Genomic DNA, 20,713 nt, shown 5'->3' with positions numbered 1-20,713 from the left:
ATCATACATACCTGTACGAGCGTATAAATATTGTAAATTATACTATTCATTCACACAGTAAATATATACTAATACGTTCACACAAAACATTTCCAACTGTATTCAACCCTGTCACTAACACCAATGATAAATGGTGATGCAATTACAAAATTATATATATATTTGACATTTAGGAGTCACTAGATGAGGGTTGTCCAACCTTTATGGCCGAAGGGCCACATGTATTTTACAGATGATTGTGCGGGCCACTTGACATGGTAGTTATGTTCTAGTTGTCACTACACCGCCTACAGGTTAATGAAAAAACAAACATAGCCGCAGATTGAAATACATGGCAGAAGATAATAAATTCAAATATCTTTCTCCAGCAATACCACTCGTAAAGAGACTTAAAAAAGCTTTCGATAGCTCGGTGGCGCGTTTGAACGACAAGAAATATTTTTTTTTTATTGGAGGTTTCAATAGTGACTCAGATTTAAGAAAGACATCGGGCTTCGAATAATACCGCACGTCGGGAACCGTCGGCGAGCCACGGGTTGGACGACCCTGCATTAAATGTTATTTTTGATTGAGTATATTCAATGACCAATGAATTTTACAAATCAAGTGCCTCATTTTTATTTAATGTTTATTCGTTATTATCGAGTCGGGTACAAGAATGTTAAAAAGTATAGAGAAAATATAATACTTCGTAGTTCGTACAATGAATTTAAATAAACATTCGTGTTAAAAATAAGAAAAATGAAAAAAGAGGCAAGAAGAACGACGAGGTGGAAAAATCGCGAACTCGGCGATGCGACGTATCGTGCAAAGCGCGAGGGATTACGCGTGTCACATCGCCTCAGATGACCTTGCGTGGGTTCGCAGGTTATAATCCCGCAAGGCAGGGTGTGCAACCTTTTTCGCAGGCAGGCCAAATATAAATACCCGGGTTAAACCGCGGGCCGCACCTACATTTAACGCAGGTTTTCTATTTGTTGCAGGCAGTAGATGGTGTCTTTTTGTTATTGATCTCACGTTATCATTAGGGGTCTGTAATTCAAATATATTGTCACATCCAATTTAAACGAATTCAGTGAGAAATTTACTGCTGGATTCTTTTCCCGACTACTTTTATGCAAATTTGCTGAAATAGAAGTGTTAGCAAATCGATATGACGCCCATTTCAGAAAAAAATGTTACCGAAAAGTGCCATATTTGAAGCCATGACTTTTTTCAAATGTAGAAAGTTATCTTGGTTGAGATGTTTTCAGTAAAATACGCCAAGATTCGTTTCCAAATAATTTGCTGTCAAATCGTATTCTGGGACTAGGTTAGATTTAGACAAAATCAACTGATAAGCTGGAACCAAAACTTATTTAGCTTTTAAATGTTTTGATACTATTTTTTAAACTGCTCTCCAGTTGCCTCCGCGGGCCGCCTAATTTCCCCTTGCGGGCCGCATCTGGCCCGCGGGCCGAACTCTGCACACCCCTGCCGTAGGGGATAATTATGTGCAAGACGATTGCTGGACTCCTCGCCGCCGTAGGGTGGTTCACTAGGGCTACCGTATTTTTTTCTACTTTAAAGCGGGACGCCTCCAAAGACACGACCTCTTAGCTGTGATCCTGTAACTTTATAGTTTCCGATTTGACTACATAGGCCTACATTTAAAGCCATATCGACTGTCTTTATCGACCATATTGTCACCGAAAGTTCATGCGCATGTTTTCTGTCTAAATATCGGGTTCAGTTCAAAAATAGAAAGGAATATACGCTAACGATACAAATGATCTAAATTTAGATTTTTTTGTACAGCAAAGGGAATAAAGAATAATGAAATAGTCTGCCGTTTTCAAGCATTGAGAATTTACTTATTCGCATGCTTTTCTGTGGATAACACCTTCAAAAAGACGTTGTTAAATGTTACATTCAAGTGAACGTCTGAACAGGACCGATTAGAATTAATTTTACATGTGATACGTTCGCTAACAATGTGCGGGAATCAACGAAACAAACAAAATAACGCCTCAGTAAGTAGGCTAGCGTTGCGCTACACAGCAACACTAGTAACGAGAACATGTTCGTGTATTATGCTGGATGGCTGATCCCAAAGCGGGACTTTTGGCTGACATGTCGGAACGGCATGTCTAAATCTTCAAATTCAGTCCTGAAATCTTCACGGTTCACTTTTTCATCGAGTATTTCTATCCAGCAACTGCATCTTTTTTCTCACTAGTCAGAATGTAAAACAAACCTTCTTCACTTGAAAGTAGCGGGCATCGTTATGTGAATTCAGGGTAATATTTCCGCTTTTTGTTGGGTCAAAGTTGAGCCATCTGTCTCAAAAGCTGCAGAAAGACTGGAGGTTCGCTTGCACACTGCGGTAACGATATCGATATGCAGCGCAGAGGCAATTCCAAGCTTATATGGATACTCAATAAAGTAAGTTAGCGTTGGATCAATTGTGCATTAGTCTAACCTACCTCTATACTTTTAGATTATTGCTATTTTGATATAGGTGCAGGACAAATGGAAAAATGAAGCAATCTCATTTCAGCATCCTGATGCGGTTAGAAATGAATCTTTTTCAGCAGTGTCAGATTGTTACGGTAGTTCAGTACCGGTATTGTTCTGTTAACAATCTGCCTGCTGCTACATATATATTGCAACATCAATATGTAGGCCTACTGTATAACATTTTATTGTTTCCTATATCAGTATATCAGTATATGTATGTCAGTACCGGTACCGTACCTGTATGTCTGTATGTGTTAAATTTTAGCTTTGTTTGAAACAATGGCTCCCAGCAGAAATCCAGGTAGTCTACCCCCACTGGCCCACAAAGAAATGCGAGATGAAACTAGACTATGTAAACCAAATTTCGTCAAGGCAGTCAAGGTGCGGTGGTTCCTGTAGGTATTCCAGTATTCTCTATTTATTTATTCTTTTTTTCCAGCGTTATGGACTTGTGGTCATTGTCATTTTATTTCTTATTGCTCTTCGACAAATGTTCAGTTCTGAAATTGAACTCGGAAAAACAAAAAATGACCTGTCTGAACATAACAATGATTACATAGGTATGTTACACATAAATTGCTTGAAATTTTCTATCACAGTATCAGTAGGCCTATCCCTGAATGGTTATTGCTTCGATTTTGTTATTTTATATCACTTTATATCATTACTCTACTTAGAATATTGTCATACTATGCATTTCAAAAGTCATGCACACTAACACAAATGTAATTGTGTGAGTGTGCAGCAGGACTCCCGAATTGCATAGTATGGTCATGTTTATTCCTGCTACAGCATCCTTGCATTATACAGACACTGATCCACTAATGCAAAGGCATTGAGGAAGGACTGGGTGTTTGTCTCGCATAACCTCTATTGATAGTTATATTAGAACAGGTTTTTTTACCTGTCGATGCATATTTTGTGGCCCGCAAAGATCTTTGATGAACCCAAACATCTGCGGCGTAACGTATATAAACGATTTTTTAATACGGCATCATTTTTCTCATCCATTACAGCGCATGATAAGACTATGGATTGTGTCTAGGGATGTAAGTTTCAGAATTTCGAAACAATTCTAATCAAACTAAATTCGAATTGATTCGAAGCAATTCAAGAAAAAAACGGCTTGACTCTATTTTAAAAATATGATTGCAAGATGCGGCAACGAGTCTCATCATCAACCGAAAGCGTTTGTTCTCCTTGCGTTCAAAGCGTTTCCAAGTCGTAATACTCGGGGTTGTTATATTTCATCCCATCATCGACCAAAAGCGTTTATTTCCTCTATGTTTACACTTTACAGCATTCTCGAGTCGGAACACTATGAGTATTTTACATGGGTCACAGCTTTGGAGGAAACAATGTTTTTAGACTATTCGAAATGTTAAGAAGTTTCACAAATCTGACATTATACAAACGTTTCTATTAATTACCTATGTAATGTCATTATAATAACAACATTATTCCTCATTTAAAACATAGGTCTGCGATTTCTTCCATCAGTATCATTTGCTTTCTAAAAATACGTCGCAAACGGTACTAACGCGTGTTTCACTGGCGTTCATCATTTGGATGAATATTGAAAGTTTATTTTAGAAGAAGCAATCACTATACAAACTACACTTCATGTTCATTATTGATATTTTATCACAGTTTATGCTATTGAGGAAAGTTAACGATAATATGATGTTATACTAAATAGAATCAGATTCGGAAATCGATTCAAAAATAAAATATTCGAAACTTACATCTCTAATCGTGTCATCACAGAAAACAGATGAATTAAGTATTGTTAAGTAAAAATTGAGTTACTTAGCTCACTCATCGCACCCTTTATCTATCTTCCAAAATTCTTTTACAATGGTATAAAAGAATTGTAAAACATTGCTGTTGTTGAGTATAATTATATTTTTCCAACGTTGTCAAATTATGTAATAGCTCTCGCCAGGGCAACTGCAAACTAAAGAATGCTATCCATTAACTATGTTTTAGAATGCATAAAAATGGATACAAGAAGCATAATTATTAAACATCAGTATCGGACTAATAAATAAATTAAATAGTATAAATACATGACAATTTTATTCTGTGGCCCGTTGCATCTTTTGCGGTTAAAATGCGGCCCTTTTACTTTGGAAGTTGAGTATTTCTGTATTAGAAAATAGTGTTTCTCATTACCATTGGTAATCTATTTTTATTTATAATGCTAACAATGACCATCTATACAGGGGTTCTCAACCTGGGGTTCACGAACCCCCAGGGGTTCACGAGAAGATCTCCAGGGGTACTTGGATGACGGTCGAGTTTTCTTTTTTTAATATCCTTTACCAAAGAAAGTAACTACAAGAGTAAAATAAGTGTCAATTGAAACTAGAGTACATTTTCCCTGATCTTGTGTTGTTGTGATTGTGACGCAACAATGTAAAATGCACGGCTTGGCAGTCGTTACAGCAAATTGTTAGTCAATATATCACAATTCAGTTTGGTGTCTGATTACTGGGGGTTCGCATTGATTGTTTTGTGACTCGGGGGGTACTTAACAGAGAAAAGGTTGAGAACCCCTGATCTAAAATGAGATGTACACTAGATGGGAAAGTTGAAAATGGTATGCAATCAAAGAGATAAGTATTATTGAAGTGATATACCTTGACTGCTTGAGGTATTCAATAAAATAAGTTAAATTGTTTGCTATTATATGTTGTAGTGAAAAAATTTATCATATACTTCTCTAGGAAGAATTTCTGAAACCAAGATAAAGATTGATAAAAAAGTTGAAGGGCGATCTGGTTTGACCACAAAAGGTCGCCAGTTTTATCTTGACGGGAAACGTTTTCGTATATTGGGTGGCGAAATTCATTATTTCAGATTCCCTCTTCAGTATTGGAGACACAGGTGATTATCAAAACTTCTGTTTGTGTTTATTGTTTACAGAATTTTTAGTAACGTAATCCTTTCGTTTGGATGAACAAAATTCTGGAATAGTGATAAAATACTTTATCTTTTTTTGTTTTCTTTTTTATTTGTGCTCCATTGTATTCTAATTCGTGATTGAGGATTTTGTCATTGCTTTCAACTCTTGAAATTATCTTTTTGTGCTGTGGTAATTATAATAAGGTTTTTTTCTCAATATTATATTGAATCTTGAAGAAGCCTGAGAGATTTGTTGATGGGAATGAAATGCGTCATTTTTTCAAAGTCTTAGGAAAGTTGGCTTCAATTTTGTACTTCTGTTAGAAATATGTTAATTCTACATGAGTTTAAACATAACCCATAAAAATTGATGGCCAGTTTATATACTGTTCAAACTGAACGTTACAGCGCCACTTTATTCATAGGATTGAATATATCCTATTTATCCTGGGGGCGAGAAAAGAGGATAAGACAGCCTAATCACATGGTGAACTATGGCGTTACCAGTTCATGTCGGGTATGGAATAGTAGGCGGGTTATTTGTTTCAGATACATGAACTTAACTGGTGGAGGAGACCAGCAATCCTCAGGGTAATCAGAGGTGTGATGGTTAGCATATTCCTAAGACTTAGCACGATGCGCCATCTGTCGAGCCATTGTTGTTTTTGGTGACAATGCTTCAATCAATTCTAAATGAAAAGAATCATTCTTTAAAAGTTCCAATTTATTATATTCTTGATAAAGTTAACATTGTCTGATATAGCAATTTATCATTAGGCAAATATATTTTTACAGGTTACTTCTACTAAAAGCATGCGGCCTCAACACTGTGACCACATATATACCATGGAATGCTCATGAACCAATAGAGGGAAAATTTGATTTTTCTAACATGTTAGATTTGGCAAAATTCATTGAAATTGCTGAAGAGTTAGAGCTGTACGTTATTCTTCGCATTGGACCATATATTTGTGCAGGTTTGGTTGTCATTTCACTCACAGTATGAGTGTGTGTGTGTAAGGGCGTGCAACTTGTGGTCTGCAGGCTGAATTCGGCCCACAAAAAAAAATGTATGGCCTGCGGAAAAGTGCCAATTTTGTATGATTTGTGGCCCGCGAAATATGTTTTCAATTTAATTTGGTATGTGTGAGTAATTCCAATCCCTTTGCGTTGCGAAGCCTATACCTTTATCTAATTTATTATCTATGCCTACCAGTGTTAACTCTAAGGAAATTATGAGTGCGAAAGTGCTTCGCAGTCGAAAAAAAAAGTGCGAAAGTGCTTTTTCTGATTTTAACTAGTTAGGTGCCCTAGCTTTCGTTTAAACTCATTTCAAACAGCATAGATACTCGAAAAAGCGCTCCTCCCGTTAATATTGTGAATTAAAGTCTTTCCGTTAACGAAGTTTCGTTTAAACCCTTGTTAAAAACAAAGGAATTCATCAAAGGACACCTGATAAGCACACTTGCGGGGAATAAAAGTTTCGTGCAATCAACCACCAGCGTCAGTAACGAAGCGCACTCCCGCCTGAACAGACAAGCCTTGCAAACTTGTTTCTTCCATCTAACAGACACCGATTGATACATGCAGATATTAGTTACTACCGGCCATAGCTAGGGAGGGGGATCATTTGTACAAAACCCGGGCAAAATGACATCCCCATGACCCATCACCAATATCCCTTTAGTATAACACGCTTCCTTGTCCGAAAGAATATGCTTGAAAGTAGTCCGCCCTCTTCCCTTTTAAGAGATTGGTTAACGTCATGTTTCTCTGGCCAGTTTTTCTTTGGGAAATAACGCAAAATCACCATGAAAGTACCGCTGTTTTTATAGATAGAGTGACCTACTTTCTATCGAAGATTTTTTTTTCCGAAATATTACGCAAGATCACTTTGAAATCCCTTTCATGAGCTAGCTTGGCCTAATTTATATTATACTGTCTCACGGATTACTTACGCTAAGACGTGTAATTTTCAAATATCGACTTGCATTGGTCTGCGTGCCAGTTAGTTCAAATCGGGTAGAAAACATCATATATTTGCAAATTTTTTAGAAATGCCATGTACTTCCAGCATTTATAAATAACGCTCTCTCTAATGCTGCAGACCTAGTATGAAGTATTCGCATCTCAACGCCACTTTCAATTACACTAATAGTAATGATGACACCAAAGAGTTTTCCTTTGCGAAGGTACAAGAAATACAACAGGGTGATTCTTGAAAAAAACATGAATGTAAAAAATAAACGAATGACATGATAGTGGTTCTCAAATAGTTTTGGATAAATCTTTTGTAGTCGACCACGTGAACGCCGAAATCCTGGAAATTAAAGTTGAAAGAGCAGCATTCTCACATAAATAATCGCGATATATAATCGTTCATGTGCACAAATCTCACATGTAGCATGGGTTAGTTGTGCATGAAATGTAAAACTCTTATGTGTGTGCGTTTCAATTTCAATAAAATCAAATTCGTTTTTCCATGCACCATTACTTGTAATTTTAATATTAATTGCGTTCCGAGTTTGTAAAGTTTAGAAACCTTTTATATATACCATTACCACTATTTTGATTGGCTAAAGAAAGATAACACGTAACCGCTTTTCGGCAACATGGTATTCGTTTTATATCTGCTTTGAACAGAGAAAAAACATGTGCCCTCTCAGTCATCTGATCACAATCAAAAATCCGTATTTATTTTTTTCGCGATTTCGGCAATCGTTATTATTAAGGGTTTTCGTCGACTGAAAAATAAACATCGTTCTGTTAATAATATATTTCAGGCCATGTTCTTTATATCCTGCCATAATTAGCAAATCTTTATTAAGCAACCCATGATTATAAAATAGCTTTGCTTATCATTTGCTGCTGAATCTTGTGCTATCGCTTGTCAATTATAGCAGAGACGTAAGGAACATATTTAAAATTTTCCATGTTTATACAGAAATTAGCGACGGCGCCAACTAACAGAAAATAACTTATCATAAAACACAATTAAAATTCAGTCGGTAATAAATGGCGCTAAGGTGATGCCATACAGAACAAAAAGATTTGGTCGCGAGAGTTACCTTAGATGACTGTATAACGATGTTGTTTTATAAGCGGAAGGTAGAACAATCAAATTTAATAAAAAAAAACGGGGGTTACGACACCCGTAACACATCAAGTTCATTAGACATCTCTAAAGACTTCTAAGTTGGTTACTCGATTACACTATACTATCAATATTACACTTATTACACCTGTTTGAGTATTCCGGACAATTTCGAATTTGAAATAAACGAAAACTCAACATATCATAATTAATACACAAAAGTAAAATAAACATTCATCGAAAAAGTTATTATTTAAGAACAACAACATAATCGTATAATTCCGCCCAACCCCGATGTTCGCAAGCTTACACATATTCTCTGCGTTAATATCATAACCTCGCCTATAGGACTGGGCAAAATATTGGTATCGTTTCAATTCCATACTTTGCGCCAAAAAAGGTACCAACAAAGCTTCCTAATTTTAGAAGAGTCAAAATAAATAGAGTATTCGAAATAAATATCCCAGATTTCAAACTCCGTATATTGGCAGCATGAATTAGCCGTTTCATGTAGGAGCCGCACATACATTGATTGTCGAAAATTAAAAGTTAAATTGACGTTCCGAGAGCCCACACACGGTATAACATGTACAGGCTATAACCAGAAAAAAATGACAAGTCATAATCCTTTTAATGTGCTTTCAATTAGCTCGTTAGTGATCCCTCCCATCCTTGACCAAGTAATGTTTCGAAAATGTGAACCTTCCACTCAGCCATGCATGGCGGTGGAGTGTTGAAATCGTGAACAAGAGTATAACGTAAAATCGATCGTGAATTTCGATGTAACAACGCACACTGTCTCCGTCATGAATTGCGCCTATTAACATCGGAAATGATTAAATTCGTTATATTTTGAGTATTTTTGCACCAATAATTAGGGCGTGATCATCAAAATGGTGAATTTGCAAATTCCGTAAATAAAATTGTAACATTTTAGCTATAATTATCACCGGGCAGGGGCGCAGCCAGGATTTTTTCAACGGGAGATTAGGGGGAAGTTAAAACATTACACCAAAACTGCAATTCGCGACGACGTAATGCGTTTATAACTAAAATGTAAGGTCGTTCACGGCGAAATTCCGTTCGCAGTTACGTGTAGCCCGCCTCTCTTTGCCGAACGGTCCGAAGTCCTATTTTAAAACATCGACCATTTATCCGTAGTCAGCGGGCATCCACATCTAGAAATGAAACATTAAAAATCGCGAAAATTAAATTTGGAGAGATCTATAACTCGCAGATGTCAGTAGTGTCATCATGGTTTATATGTACAAAAACACGCTCGCATGTAGCGACGATCAAAATCATGAAAATGTGAAACTATTACTTGAAAATTATTGTTAATGAAGTTAAATTTTTATTGCCATTCAATGATTATTTCATAATTTTGTCATAATCGAAGGCTGCAGTAAATTTTTTGTTAAAGCATGTTTTTATTCACTAGCAAATATTAATTCTCACGTAACGGCGGGCATCGTAGTTTGGTTTTTATATTTCGGATAGAATTGTGAATTCACATCGGCGAAGATTTTAAAGACAACTATTAATGAACGCATTCACAACGAAAATTGATTTTGTTCTGATTTTTATCTTCTGTGTAGGATTTGTATCAGTTCGTAAATTACGGTCCCGAGTTTGAGCGAACAATAATATTATTACTGACCCCGGGATGCGATATTTGTGAAGCAGATAGTTGACATTTCTATGCTTTTTATTTTAGATCGTGTCGGTGTTACTTTCGTATTAAATAATAATTGAAAAACTCCGCAAATTGGTTATCTCTTGAGTACTCAGTGTTAAGTATTTACGTAACTCAGCTTTGGGTTAAAACACTGATAGTAACTAAACACGTGAATAAATCGGCAATAATGGCATTTCGACATGGTCAAAATAATATTTCTCACCAATATCCCATGAAAGTTCCATAAAATACATTATTTACTTGTCTTACTTATCGACGTTTCTAAATTTACAAAAACGATGTTGACACGCTTTATACAAAATCGTTTCAAATTTATTGTTTCTACATGTTAGCAATAGCCGTCTGGTTAATTCTTACCCGTAACTCGTTGTAAAGTAATGTCAATAAATTGTGTTTTGCTTTCCAATGCGCGGTTAACTGCGGTTAAATTCGCTTCATGGTGAGGAAGGAAAATACGTTTTCCGGAATTGCAATCAACAATTACACATTTTTTATTTATCATTATCAGCGCCGAATAAAAAAGATAACATATCGTGAAGACGAAAAAAGTCGTTGAAACTTAAGTTGAATTAGTTGCAATTAGCGCCTGATTAGGCACCAGAGCACTGGAGCCCAATGTTTTTAGCATTAGTCGCATATGTAAAATATCCTTAAAGAAGTGCTGTTTATTAAAGTCATCTCGTCTTATGGCCACGCAGAAATACCTTCATTGCCGAATTATTTAATCACAATTTTAAATCAACATTCAGGATTGGCACAATCTCAGGATTGCGAGGTTTATCTGTAAATTAATACAGACACCATAAAAAAATTATAAAAGTTAATTATCGTCTTAAATATCTGCATTCCGGCATCGATAATAATAATACCATTCGCTTAAAATTGGGACAGTAAATTTGCAAACGTTGATAGGTAATATCAAGTCAACGCAAATGTTTATTTTGGTTTTGAAATTTGTCGTTAATGCCCTTAACAGCTGTTGCCGATGTGAACGCACGCGTAAGACTGGATTGCCAAACCCAGGATATAGTCGCCAAAACGATTGCGGTGACAAAAACAATTAGCTATTATAACGAAATTAACCAGTAGTAAAGGCTTACTTGCTAATTTTTCGACCGACGTTCTAGACTCCTGCTGTGCATAAAAAATATTCCTTATTCGTTAAAAATATTCAATTCGAAAAAATATTCGATTTTGCCCACCCCTACTCGCATATTAATGAGGAAATAGTTTAGATTGATTTTTGACCCTGGCCTGAGTTTGATTTATCGTGAATGACTAGACTAGCTAATACTGAATATCGCAAAATTCCGCGAAACGCCATTTGCTTTTATCATTCGTGGTTACAATAAAATGGCTGTTAAATGTTAATACGACGACGTATGTATTTTGTCAATTTGGCGATTTTGCAAATCTGTGTGATGCTGCTAAAAGTTTCTTCTAATTTAACAAACAATGGCCCAAGTTTACATTCCATTACTAAACAATGTCGTGTCGAGTATCAGAAATTTCTGAATGGCTCCAGTAAATTCACTAAGAAGAGAACACAGACCTGTCAAACCAGTACTAGAAAATCGTGTACTTTGGTCACAATTCATCGATGTCATTGACAGTCACATGACCACTCTCATTTAGAGAAACGCACTGCCTTGCATTCGGACATCTGGTTTCAAAGACGCCGCCGAGCGTTTTCGCGGTGGAAGCGGAATCAGTGTGCTTGTATAATAATCATATTATAAACAAGAATTTTGCTATTAATGCAAAAGCTTTATCTTCCGTGTCTTCACCACATAGGTTAGAATTCCGGTAAATATCGTTATGATATGCAGAATTGAGTTACAAAAGTACTAGTATGTTACTTATTTGTCAACTTAATACGCACACAAAAATATTTGTCAACTTTGAATTTTTATTCCATTCAAAATCGAAAAAAAGTGCTATTTCTCTTCAAAATCGGAAAAAAGTGCTATTTCGCAGTCCATAAAAAAAGTTGCGAAAGTGCTTCGCAATTTTCGCAAAAAAGTGCGCTAATAGTGAACACTGAATTGCCTACGATTATCTTCACAATGCCTTAACAGCTAGCTTGTGCAATCTGTGCCTACAACTACTAGATTGTAAAGTATTGTAGCCTATGTCAAATAAAGGTACGGCCTGCGGTTTCACCCAGTTCTTTCTACCTGCTGGCCCACCTGTAATAAAGGTTGCACACCCCTGGTAGAAATGGGTTGCTTGCCATTAATGACAAGGGCGTAATATGGATGAGAATAGTTATAAAACGACCATGTAGAAACAAGGTTGCAGGGTTGGGTTCTTATTTTATTCTATGTGTTGAAACTAAAAGTGAATAAAAATATTTTTAATTTTGTATGCACTTTTTTCAGAATGGGGTGGATTACCAAGTTGGTTGCTAATAGTAATTTTTTAAATTTTGTATTCACTTTTTTCAGAATGGGAATGGGGTGGATTACCAAGTTGGTTGCTTCGCGGGAGTGAAATTAAAATTCGAACGAGTGAAACGACATTCATCAATCATGTTCGAAAATATTTTGATAAACTGCTGCCTATTATAAGACCATATCAATATACTCATGGTAGGTACACAACTAGTCAGAAATGTGTGAATAGTTACAGAATTGAAACTTCTCTTGTCGGAGATTGTAAAACTTAGTCTTTATGCTACAAAGGAAGGACATTTGTAGTGAATGTGGAATTTCTTTGTCATGGTTTCATATACTTTCATACCAATACAAGTATCATACAAATGCATGATACTTGTGTTCTGTTTATACTTATATATGAGTGAGTTTGACTGTGAGTTTTTTGTTAAGTGGTTTGTTGCAATAAATTGGGAATGAATAACAAGTAACATCAAACCTGTTGGCAAAATGGATTATTTGTTAGTGTTGTGAAAACTCTACTTATTAATTTCAAATTCACTTCAACAATCATCTTAGTTCTTAAAAACTTTGTTCTTAAAATATATATTCAGCAAATACTTCTGGTATAAAATTTGCAAAAATGACTTATCATAGTGATAGTTTCAAAGTTGAACACTAATTGTCATCTGCCTCATAAAACCTGTATTTAGAGCACTTAATATCATGTCAACATTGATAGTTAGTTTGGCAGAGATTTGACTTACCGGTAGCTTAGATTATATCCCATTTTCATTCTAAATGAAGATGTTCAATCCATTTTCTTAAATTAATCCTCATTATGTTCAAGGTGGTCCAGTTATTGCAGTGCAAGTTGAGAATGAGTATGCTGCATTCCCAAACTATGATCCTTTGTATGTGAAGAAATTAAAAGATATGGTTATACAGAGGTAGAAATTTTATCTGTATTTGCATGATTTTAGTCAAACTTAGACTATCTCTTCAAGGTTGGAGGATTAGTTGTGTGGTGTCTGTATGAAAGCCTTTGACATTGTAACTTATTAAATCTTTATTTTCTAAATTGTTGAATCTGAACCTTTCCCCATTGAGAAAATTATTTTCATTTTTTTCTTTCAGAGGTATTGAAGAATTTTTATTCGTGTGTGATGATAGAAGTGGTGTTCTTGAATATTATGACAAGTTAGATTATGGAGGAATGATGAGATCCATCAATTTACAACACAAACCTGCAGAAGTTATGAGGCAATTACGCAGTGTACAACGTAACTGGTGAGTATAACTGTATAATTTGCATATTTCTAAAAATACTTCTGTATAGTGGTAGATTTTATCTGATAATAGCCATGTGGCTTATGACAAATACACGAGAGATTTTTTCAATAGTATCCAATCTTTGAGTGTCGCCGCTCGATAACCAGTTTTGGTTCCCCGCGACTTCCCTTCCCCAGTAAAAATGTGTGTTGAATTTAATTAATTTTTCAATTTTGTATGTTGTTTTGACTATGAGTGAGTGAGCTTCCTCCCCTTTTAAAGAAATATTTGTGTCAAGAGCAATATATTTATTGAAGTTTGTTCTCCATGATTTCCATGACTCTGCTTTTGTGATAAATTCTCACCTGCAGCATTGAATTTCATTACTTGGAGGTGTTGCGCATCAATATATAAAACTAAAAATTGAAGTTGATTCCTATCCTTTATTCATTTGAATTTGGAATACTTTTTTTTAGTGAAATAAATAGCAAAATTTTATTATCAAATTTGTTGATTTTAATTATCTTAAATGAAATAGGAAATGAATAGGGAGTATTTCCTCATGATATATTACCACTATGTTAGGGTAGAATGTAATTTCAGCGAATCGTGTTGCATTGTGTATGAGTGTTTAAGAAATTTGTAGTATGTCTACAAATCGAACTATGTTTACTTTATTACATCGATTTTAACGATTTAGTCTTATATTTTATTGGCTATGCTGCCACCTGTATAACTACAATATTTCTGTATATATAGCTCCAGGAAGTCTGTTCTATGCTCACTTGCTTTCATTTCTTTGCACGACCATTTGCAAGTTTTCGACATATGAACCAAACATTATGTACTGCTTTTGCACTATTTTTCTAATAGAAAAAGTAAAACATTTTTGAGAGATGAGTACTAGCGTGTTTGGGTATAGTACTGATTTATTTTCTGTTAATCATCATTTCTTCAGGCCTTTATTTGTGTCAGAGTATTGGACAGGATGGTTCAATTGGTGGGGCGGACCCAATCATGATCTGGGAGTGCCATGGTTAAATAGCCTTGATGTCAGTACGTTTGAAAATAATACCAAACAGTTGTTACACACTGGAGCTAGTATCAATATGTATGTATTTGCAGGTATGTATAAAAGACCTATATAAAACATGATTTTATATTACTGATTATCCAAATCAGGGTGGTCCAAACCCCGCGGGCCACATGTTGCACACAGATTGCATTATTCAGCTGTGAAGACGACTTGATCATATGTCAAAACACAGCCTCGTTTCCTGTTACAAATTGATCAATATTTGTTTCATATGCATAGCTTTGTGCCAATACCACATTAGAATTTAAAACGGTAAGATATTTAGATCAGGGTGGTCCAAGGTTGTCGGCCTCGCGGGCCACACTATTATTTTCATATTGTTCGCGGGCCACAATAATGTCAAGAATGGATAAACAGTGCAATACAAAACAAACTCTTTTTGTTATTTGTCATTTATCAAGCTAAAACGTTTACCTATTCTTGACATTATTGTGGGACCAAAATCTTTCCAGTTTGGCATCGCTAGTTAAATGTAATGCGTTGTGTGTGAGAAGCTGTTTGAACTGTAAATTTTTAAACTTCGATACTGTCCAACATGCCAACTACAGGGCGATTTTGCCAACGTGAGCGACTGAAAAAAAACAAGAATAATCGGTTTAAATATTAAATCATGACTTCAAAATCTGTGCAGGTGGAACAAATTTTGGATTCATGAATGGTGGAATGATTCGACCTGGAGATAGAGGAGTAAGTTTTTAATTTATTCATAATAATCAGTGTATTTTGCAACCATTGCAACCGTTTGAATAGTTTGGAAATATCAACCATAATTCCTTGTTTTAGTGAATGGACATTATTAAACTATACTCATTGAGAGAGCAAATTATTTGCTGACAAAAGTATTTGCTAAATGGCTATTTGGAACAATTTTAATGCGCGAATGTGAGACACATCCTCATGATTAATATGCATTATTGTGCAATAATTGTGTCTTCCATATGCTTATTATTTGGTGGCACACATCAGTTAATAACATTTTAAGGGGCAATTACAGTTTCACACCATCTCTTTTTTCTTTTTGGTCCTGTCATATACCATTTCCTATTTATTTAGCATGGTGATATAACGTCTGCAGATATAACAAGTTACGATTACAATGCACCTGTGACAGAAGAAGGAAAAGTAACAGATAAATATTATGTTACAAGAAAATTATTACAAAATCTCTCTCCTGATAGAAAATTCATAAATCCTCCTCCAGAACCAGAGCTTGAAGAATATGGTGATTTTTTAGGTTTCTTGATGTAGGCATAGTCAAAGAATTAAAATCAAGTAAAAATGTAAAGGTTTTCGTTTCAATGCCGAACACATTTTGCATTGTTTTCAACTTTTCAGCGAAATTTGATTCAAGCATTGAATTGGTTGATTGACATGTCTTTTGATGGCTCAGATCAGGGGCATAGCCAAGACCAAGAGTTTTCAAAGGGGGGCTTCTGAAATTTCGAATTGGCAAGTTAGACCGCAACATGTGGAGGTCCATAAAATGTGGGTTTCAAGAGTCTTCTTGAGGGTGTAAAAAGCATTTCAGGCTACGAAAAATTGCTATGTTTGACACAGAAAAATGATTTTTTTCACATTTCAAAAGATTTTTATATTCAACCCAACCCCCTGGCTATGACCCTGACTGGGATGAAAAAATTATGGAGAACCAAACTGCAAGCTAGTATTTATTGGATCCATTAATGTCATAAAGATTACCTTTTAAGCTGTTACAGAAAATTAGTAGACGAAAAAGTGGCAAAAACCAAATATTTGATAAATGTTTGAAATTCATTCACTCTAATTTTTACTTACAAACATGCTTAGAAATATTTATATCTTCCAGCTTCTATAAAAATTGACAGCTATGTTACACTTAACAACTTGTTGGAAGCTATGAATAATTGGATGTTCAAATCCAAAAGTCCTATTTCAATGGAGAGTTTTCCGATGAAAGTAGACAGGAAGGAAGGCCAAGCTTATGGATATGCTTTTTATGAATGTACTTTAACCGGAAAATACCAGTTCAAACTGGATATTGCTGGAAATATCAGAGACCGTGCTCTGTTGTTTCTGGATAATGTTTATCAAGGTCAGTAAAATGAATGCAGAGCAATATTTATGTTTGGAGTATGTATGTATTGTTCAATTTGTTAAGACGCAATATTTACGGTTGCTAGTTTCGACTAAGACTTCTGAAAGAGATTTTTCCCAAGCCAAATCGGAGATCTCACCAACTTATTTTGGTACTCCCGTAGTATGTGCAACAAGATGGCGAACACCGGAATGTAGCAAGTGTATCAGGTTAGGGTTTGGCCCTAATTTCAGTTACAAATACTACGGGAGTCACTTGGCTAGTGCCTGAACTGTAATAGAACTAAAATAAGGAAAATTGGAATAAAATTATGGCCTAACCCTAACTTAGTACACATATTATGTTCAGGGGTCCGCCATCTTGTTACACATACTATGTGAGCACCGTTCTTTTTTCTCACATTTTTCGAAGCAATTAGCAGTTATCAAACTTTAATTACACAGAACAACACCATAACCAGATTGATTATGTTTATAAAAACTTCATTATATCGGTGAGAACTATATATCGATATGTTATATTTCAGAAACGATTACTCCTGTGATGGATGATGTAACAATAAGATCAAAAAGTGATACAAAACACACTGTGAGTTTTATGGTGGAAAATCAAGGAAGAGTCAATTGGGTTTCAAGGGATATGCCCGGTATTATGGAAAAACAAAAAAAGGGAATAATTGGTGACATAAAATGTAATGATGAGGTATGAGGATATTGCCTATTGTGAAGGTCCCAACTTTTTTCACAGATTTATTTTATGGTATAAATCTTTGTTTTGGGGCGGTCTGAATCAACTAAATGCAATTTCTTTAAAGAAAAAACTGTACTTGAGAGCTAAGTTGCAATGGATCACTCTTATTTGTGTAGTTATCAACTTTATATTCGATAGATTATTTATGAGTAAATGGTGGTGTACCAGGGTGAATTAAATTGGGTAGGCAATTCTGTCCTGAAAATAGTCCCAATTCTTTCAAAATTAGCAGCCAGTTACGTATTAGTCGATGTTTGCATACATATGTGTTCAGAATTAGGGTATGAAAATGCTTCTCACACATTGAAATTGATTCATTTATTTTAGGTTTTGGAAAACTGGAAAATTTGGCCCCTCGAATTCGATGCACAATTTCTCCGAAAACTTGATCAATTATCACGAGATGGTTCTTTGTTATGGCATAAGATGAATTCCGATTCGAACCAACAACTCACAGTCCCTGCTCTTCTAATGACAACCCTCAAATTGGGAAAACCCACCCCAAAGGACACTTTTCTTGAGCTTGAAGGCTTTGAAAAGGGACTGGTAATTGTAAATGGAATCAATATAGGCCGATACTGGAACTCTGCTGGCCCACAAAAACGGTTATATCTTCCTGGTGTATGGCTGCATGCAGGAGATAATGATATTTTAATTTTTGAAGAGGCAAAGATAGGAAATTCTATATCTTTTCATAAAAGTTGTGGAATGGCACCAAGTCGGCTTAAAAATAAAAAAGCCAAGTAAAATGAATGTGCAATATAGTTAAAACTTATAGTTCACCAATATTCATTGCTTTACAATGCTGCTAATGGTATTTGCATATGTGTAATTATGGTAATTATATTGGTATATTTTTGGTAGTACATGAACAGTATGACAGTGCAATCTCAATTTTTATAAACTCTCCAAGTGACTCCAACTACTAATTGACAACTAAAGTTTTGATTGGAGTGGTACAAATTTTATATCGGAGGTTTTCCAGAACGGATCATATATATAAATTACTTCATATTCATTATTTTAAAATCATTTCGGAATAATTTACAACAGTCCCATTCATTCCAATTTGCTTCTGAGCAATTGAAAGGTAAAACGTATTTTGATTCTGATGGAGTGATGTCTGTGAAAAATTCATGAAATCACTGTTAATCTTAACTTTCCTTTTCTGGATTTATAACTATTGTATATATTTTGACTCACATGCTTTTTGTTGATATTTCGTATCAAATACTATAATTTATAATTTGAGTGAAATATTATTTTAGAATGTACTTAGAATTGTCGATCATTTATTTTAAAAAACCTTTAGGCTTCAAGCCGCAACTCATGATTCTGGCATCCAATTTGGTCTAAACTTTCTAGACTGAACTCGTACTGTATTGCTTTGCTACTTTGTCTCTATATAAAAAATTAACGGTTTAAAACCAAAGCTATAGTACATCCAAATTCTAGCTACCACGTAATGTCAGTTATTTTTTCTTGTAGAATGAATTTCTCATTTTAACTATTTATAAATTTTAAAAATAATTTTTAGTAATTATGCTTATTACTGAGGCAAGCCTGTTTCAAAAAGAGGCTCGTGATGCTCTATAGCTTTGTGCTATCATCACTGCGCATGGGGGGCTTTTTGGTTTTGGCACTTGTTCGAGCATTAATTAATTAACGCAACCACTTTATGCGCTACCTATTATCAATGTTATTTTGGTGGGTTTGAGGTGACTTTGATTAGTGGCACGATTCATTCATGAAGGAATTTTTTTTTTGACTTTAGTCATAGAAAAAGATTTATTAAAAGTCATTCATGGGGGTAGTTTGATTTCTGACTAATTATAAGCGCTGGTCCAAATAAGAGCGAACACGTACTACTTTTTTTAACAATAGCTTTCCATCTAACATCTGTATGCTTCAAACCTTACTTGAAGTTTTGTTTGCTCTCCCGATTCTATAGTCAGTTTTATTTATTTTGCTATTATCAATTATTTCATCTTCAGTTATGCTGATTATGGAGTCGAAATAAAAGGCTAAAGTTAGAAAAGCTGTATTCCTCAACTTAAGATTTGATCTTTTATGCTCCTTGATTTGGCGAAACCATTGCTTGGAACAATTAAAAAGGAACTTGACACTGTTATTTTGTAAGTGGGCTGTGTGATATTGATGACTTAGTTTTAAGTTTGCTTTTCACTAACGAGCCTCATCCTAACATGTGATTATATTAATTCAATGCAGTATGTTACCGGTACTTTTATTTGTTATGATGCAGCATGAAAAAGAATCATTGCCCAAATATATTTGTATTTTTAATTATTTTGCTCCATCATTATAAAATATAAATGAATTATAGACTGATGACTTATATATTTCTCTTTGAAATTAAAACTGGAATATTATAATTATTTATAATCCTTACTTTATTCTGGAATAGTAAAAAAATATGTCCATTCTGGTGTGTCTTTTATGTTCCTGTTGTACTGATAGACAGAATACTGTTATACAAGATAAATTTATACGCAATTGCACAATGTGCCTCTTCTGGAATAAGGTGGCTGCACCCTTTCTTAGTTTGGCATACGATTCTTCTTCCTTAGCGAGTTGGTCCATTTGTTAAACGATGTGCGGCGCGGCGATGTGTCTCATCGTGCTAAGCGTTAGGAATACGCTCGCCACCGCACGCCCCTCTGATTAATCTGTGTGGGTTCGTTCGCAGGTTCGAATCCCATGCAGGGATAGTTGTGTGCGAGAGGATTGCTGGACTCCTCGCCGCCGTAGAGTGGTTCACGTAACCGCTGGTGGGTTACGGCTTCCTCTGCCATCAAGCCCATACTTCCAAAAACAAATAACTAGCAATCCCATACCCGACATGGAATGGTAACCGGATGAGAGGCTGTGGTTCGCCATATGGGTGAGCCGTCTTATCGGCTTTCCTCTCCCCCCCGGGATAAATATG

At 35.3% G+C, this 20,713-nt stretch overlaps 1 protein-coding gene across 1 annotated transcript; it reads left to right on the top strand.

The window, feature by feature from the left end:
- Nucleotides 1–1,823: 1,823 nt before the first annotated feature.
- On the top strand, nt 1,824–19,696 carry LOC120342445 (beta-galactosidase-1-like protein 2). The gene is made up of 13 exons (XM_039411277.2): nt 1,824–2,424; nt 2,939–3,059; nt 5,229–5,388; nt 6,202–6,383; nt 12,647–12,790; nt 13,425–13,524; nt 13,712–13,864; nt 14,805–14,971; nt 15,574–15,629; nt 15,996–16,164; nt 16,768–17,013; nt 17,543–17,718; nt 18,094–19,696. Exons 1-13 carry the CDS (start codon nt 2,380–2,382, stop codon nt 18,511–18,513), a joined length of 2,139 nt encoding a protein of 712 aa, XP_039267211.2. The 5' UTR covers nt 1,824–2,379; the 3' UTR covers nt 18,514–19,696.
- The last annotated feature ends 1,017 nt before the right edge of the window (nt 19,697–20,713 follow it).

Source organism: Styela clava, chromosome 1 (assembly GCF_964204865.1).
Source record: "Styela clava chromosome 1, kaStyClav1.hap1.2, whole genome shotgun sequence".
Taxonomy (NCBI): Eukaryota; Metazoa; Chordata; class Ascidiacea; order Stolidobranchia; family Styelidae; genus Styela; species Styela clava.
This window is presented reverse-complemented; position numbering and strand designations above follow the sequence as displayed.

What these genes read in the sequence shown, in the direction of transcription:
- LOC120342445 (XM_039411277.2), top strand. Translation starts at nt 2,380, where the DNA reads ATGCAGCGCAGAGGCAATTCCAAGCTTATATGGATACTCAATAAA. An exon ending in TGGACCATATATTTGTGCAG is followed by an intron (nt 6,384 to 12,646) that starts GTTTGGTTGTCA and finishes CACTTTTTTCAG; the next exon opens with AATGGGAATGGGGTGGATTA. An exon ending in ACCAGAGCTTGAAGAATATG is followed by an intron (nt 16,165 to 16,767) that starts GTGATTTTTTAG and finishes TATATCTTCCAG; the next exon opens with CTTCTATAAAAATTGACAGC.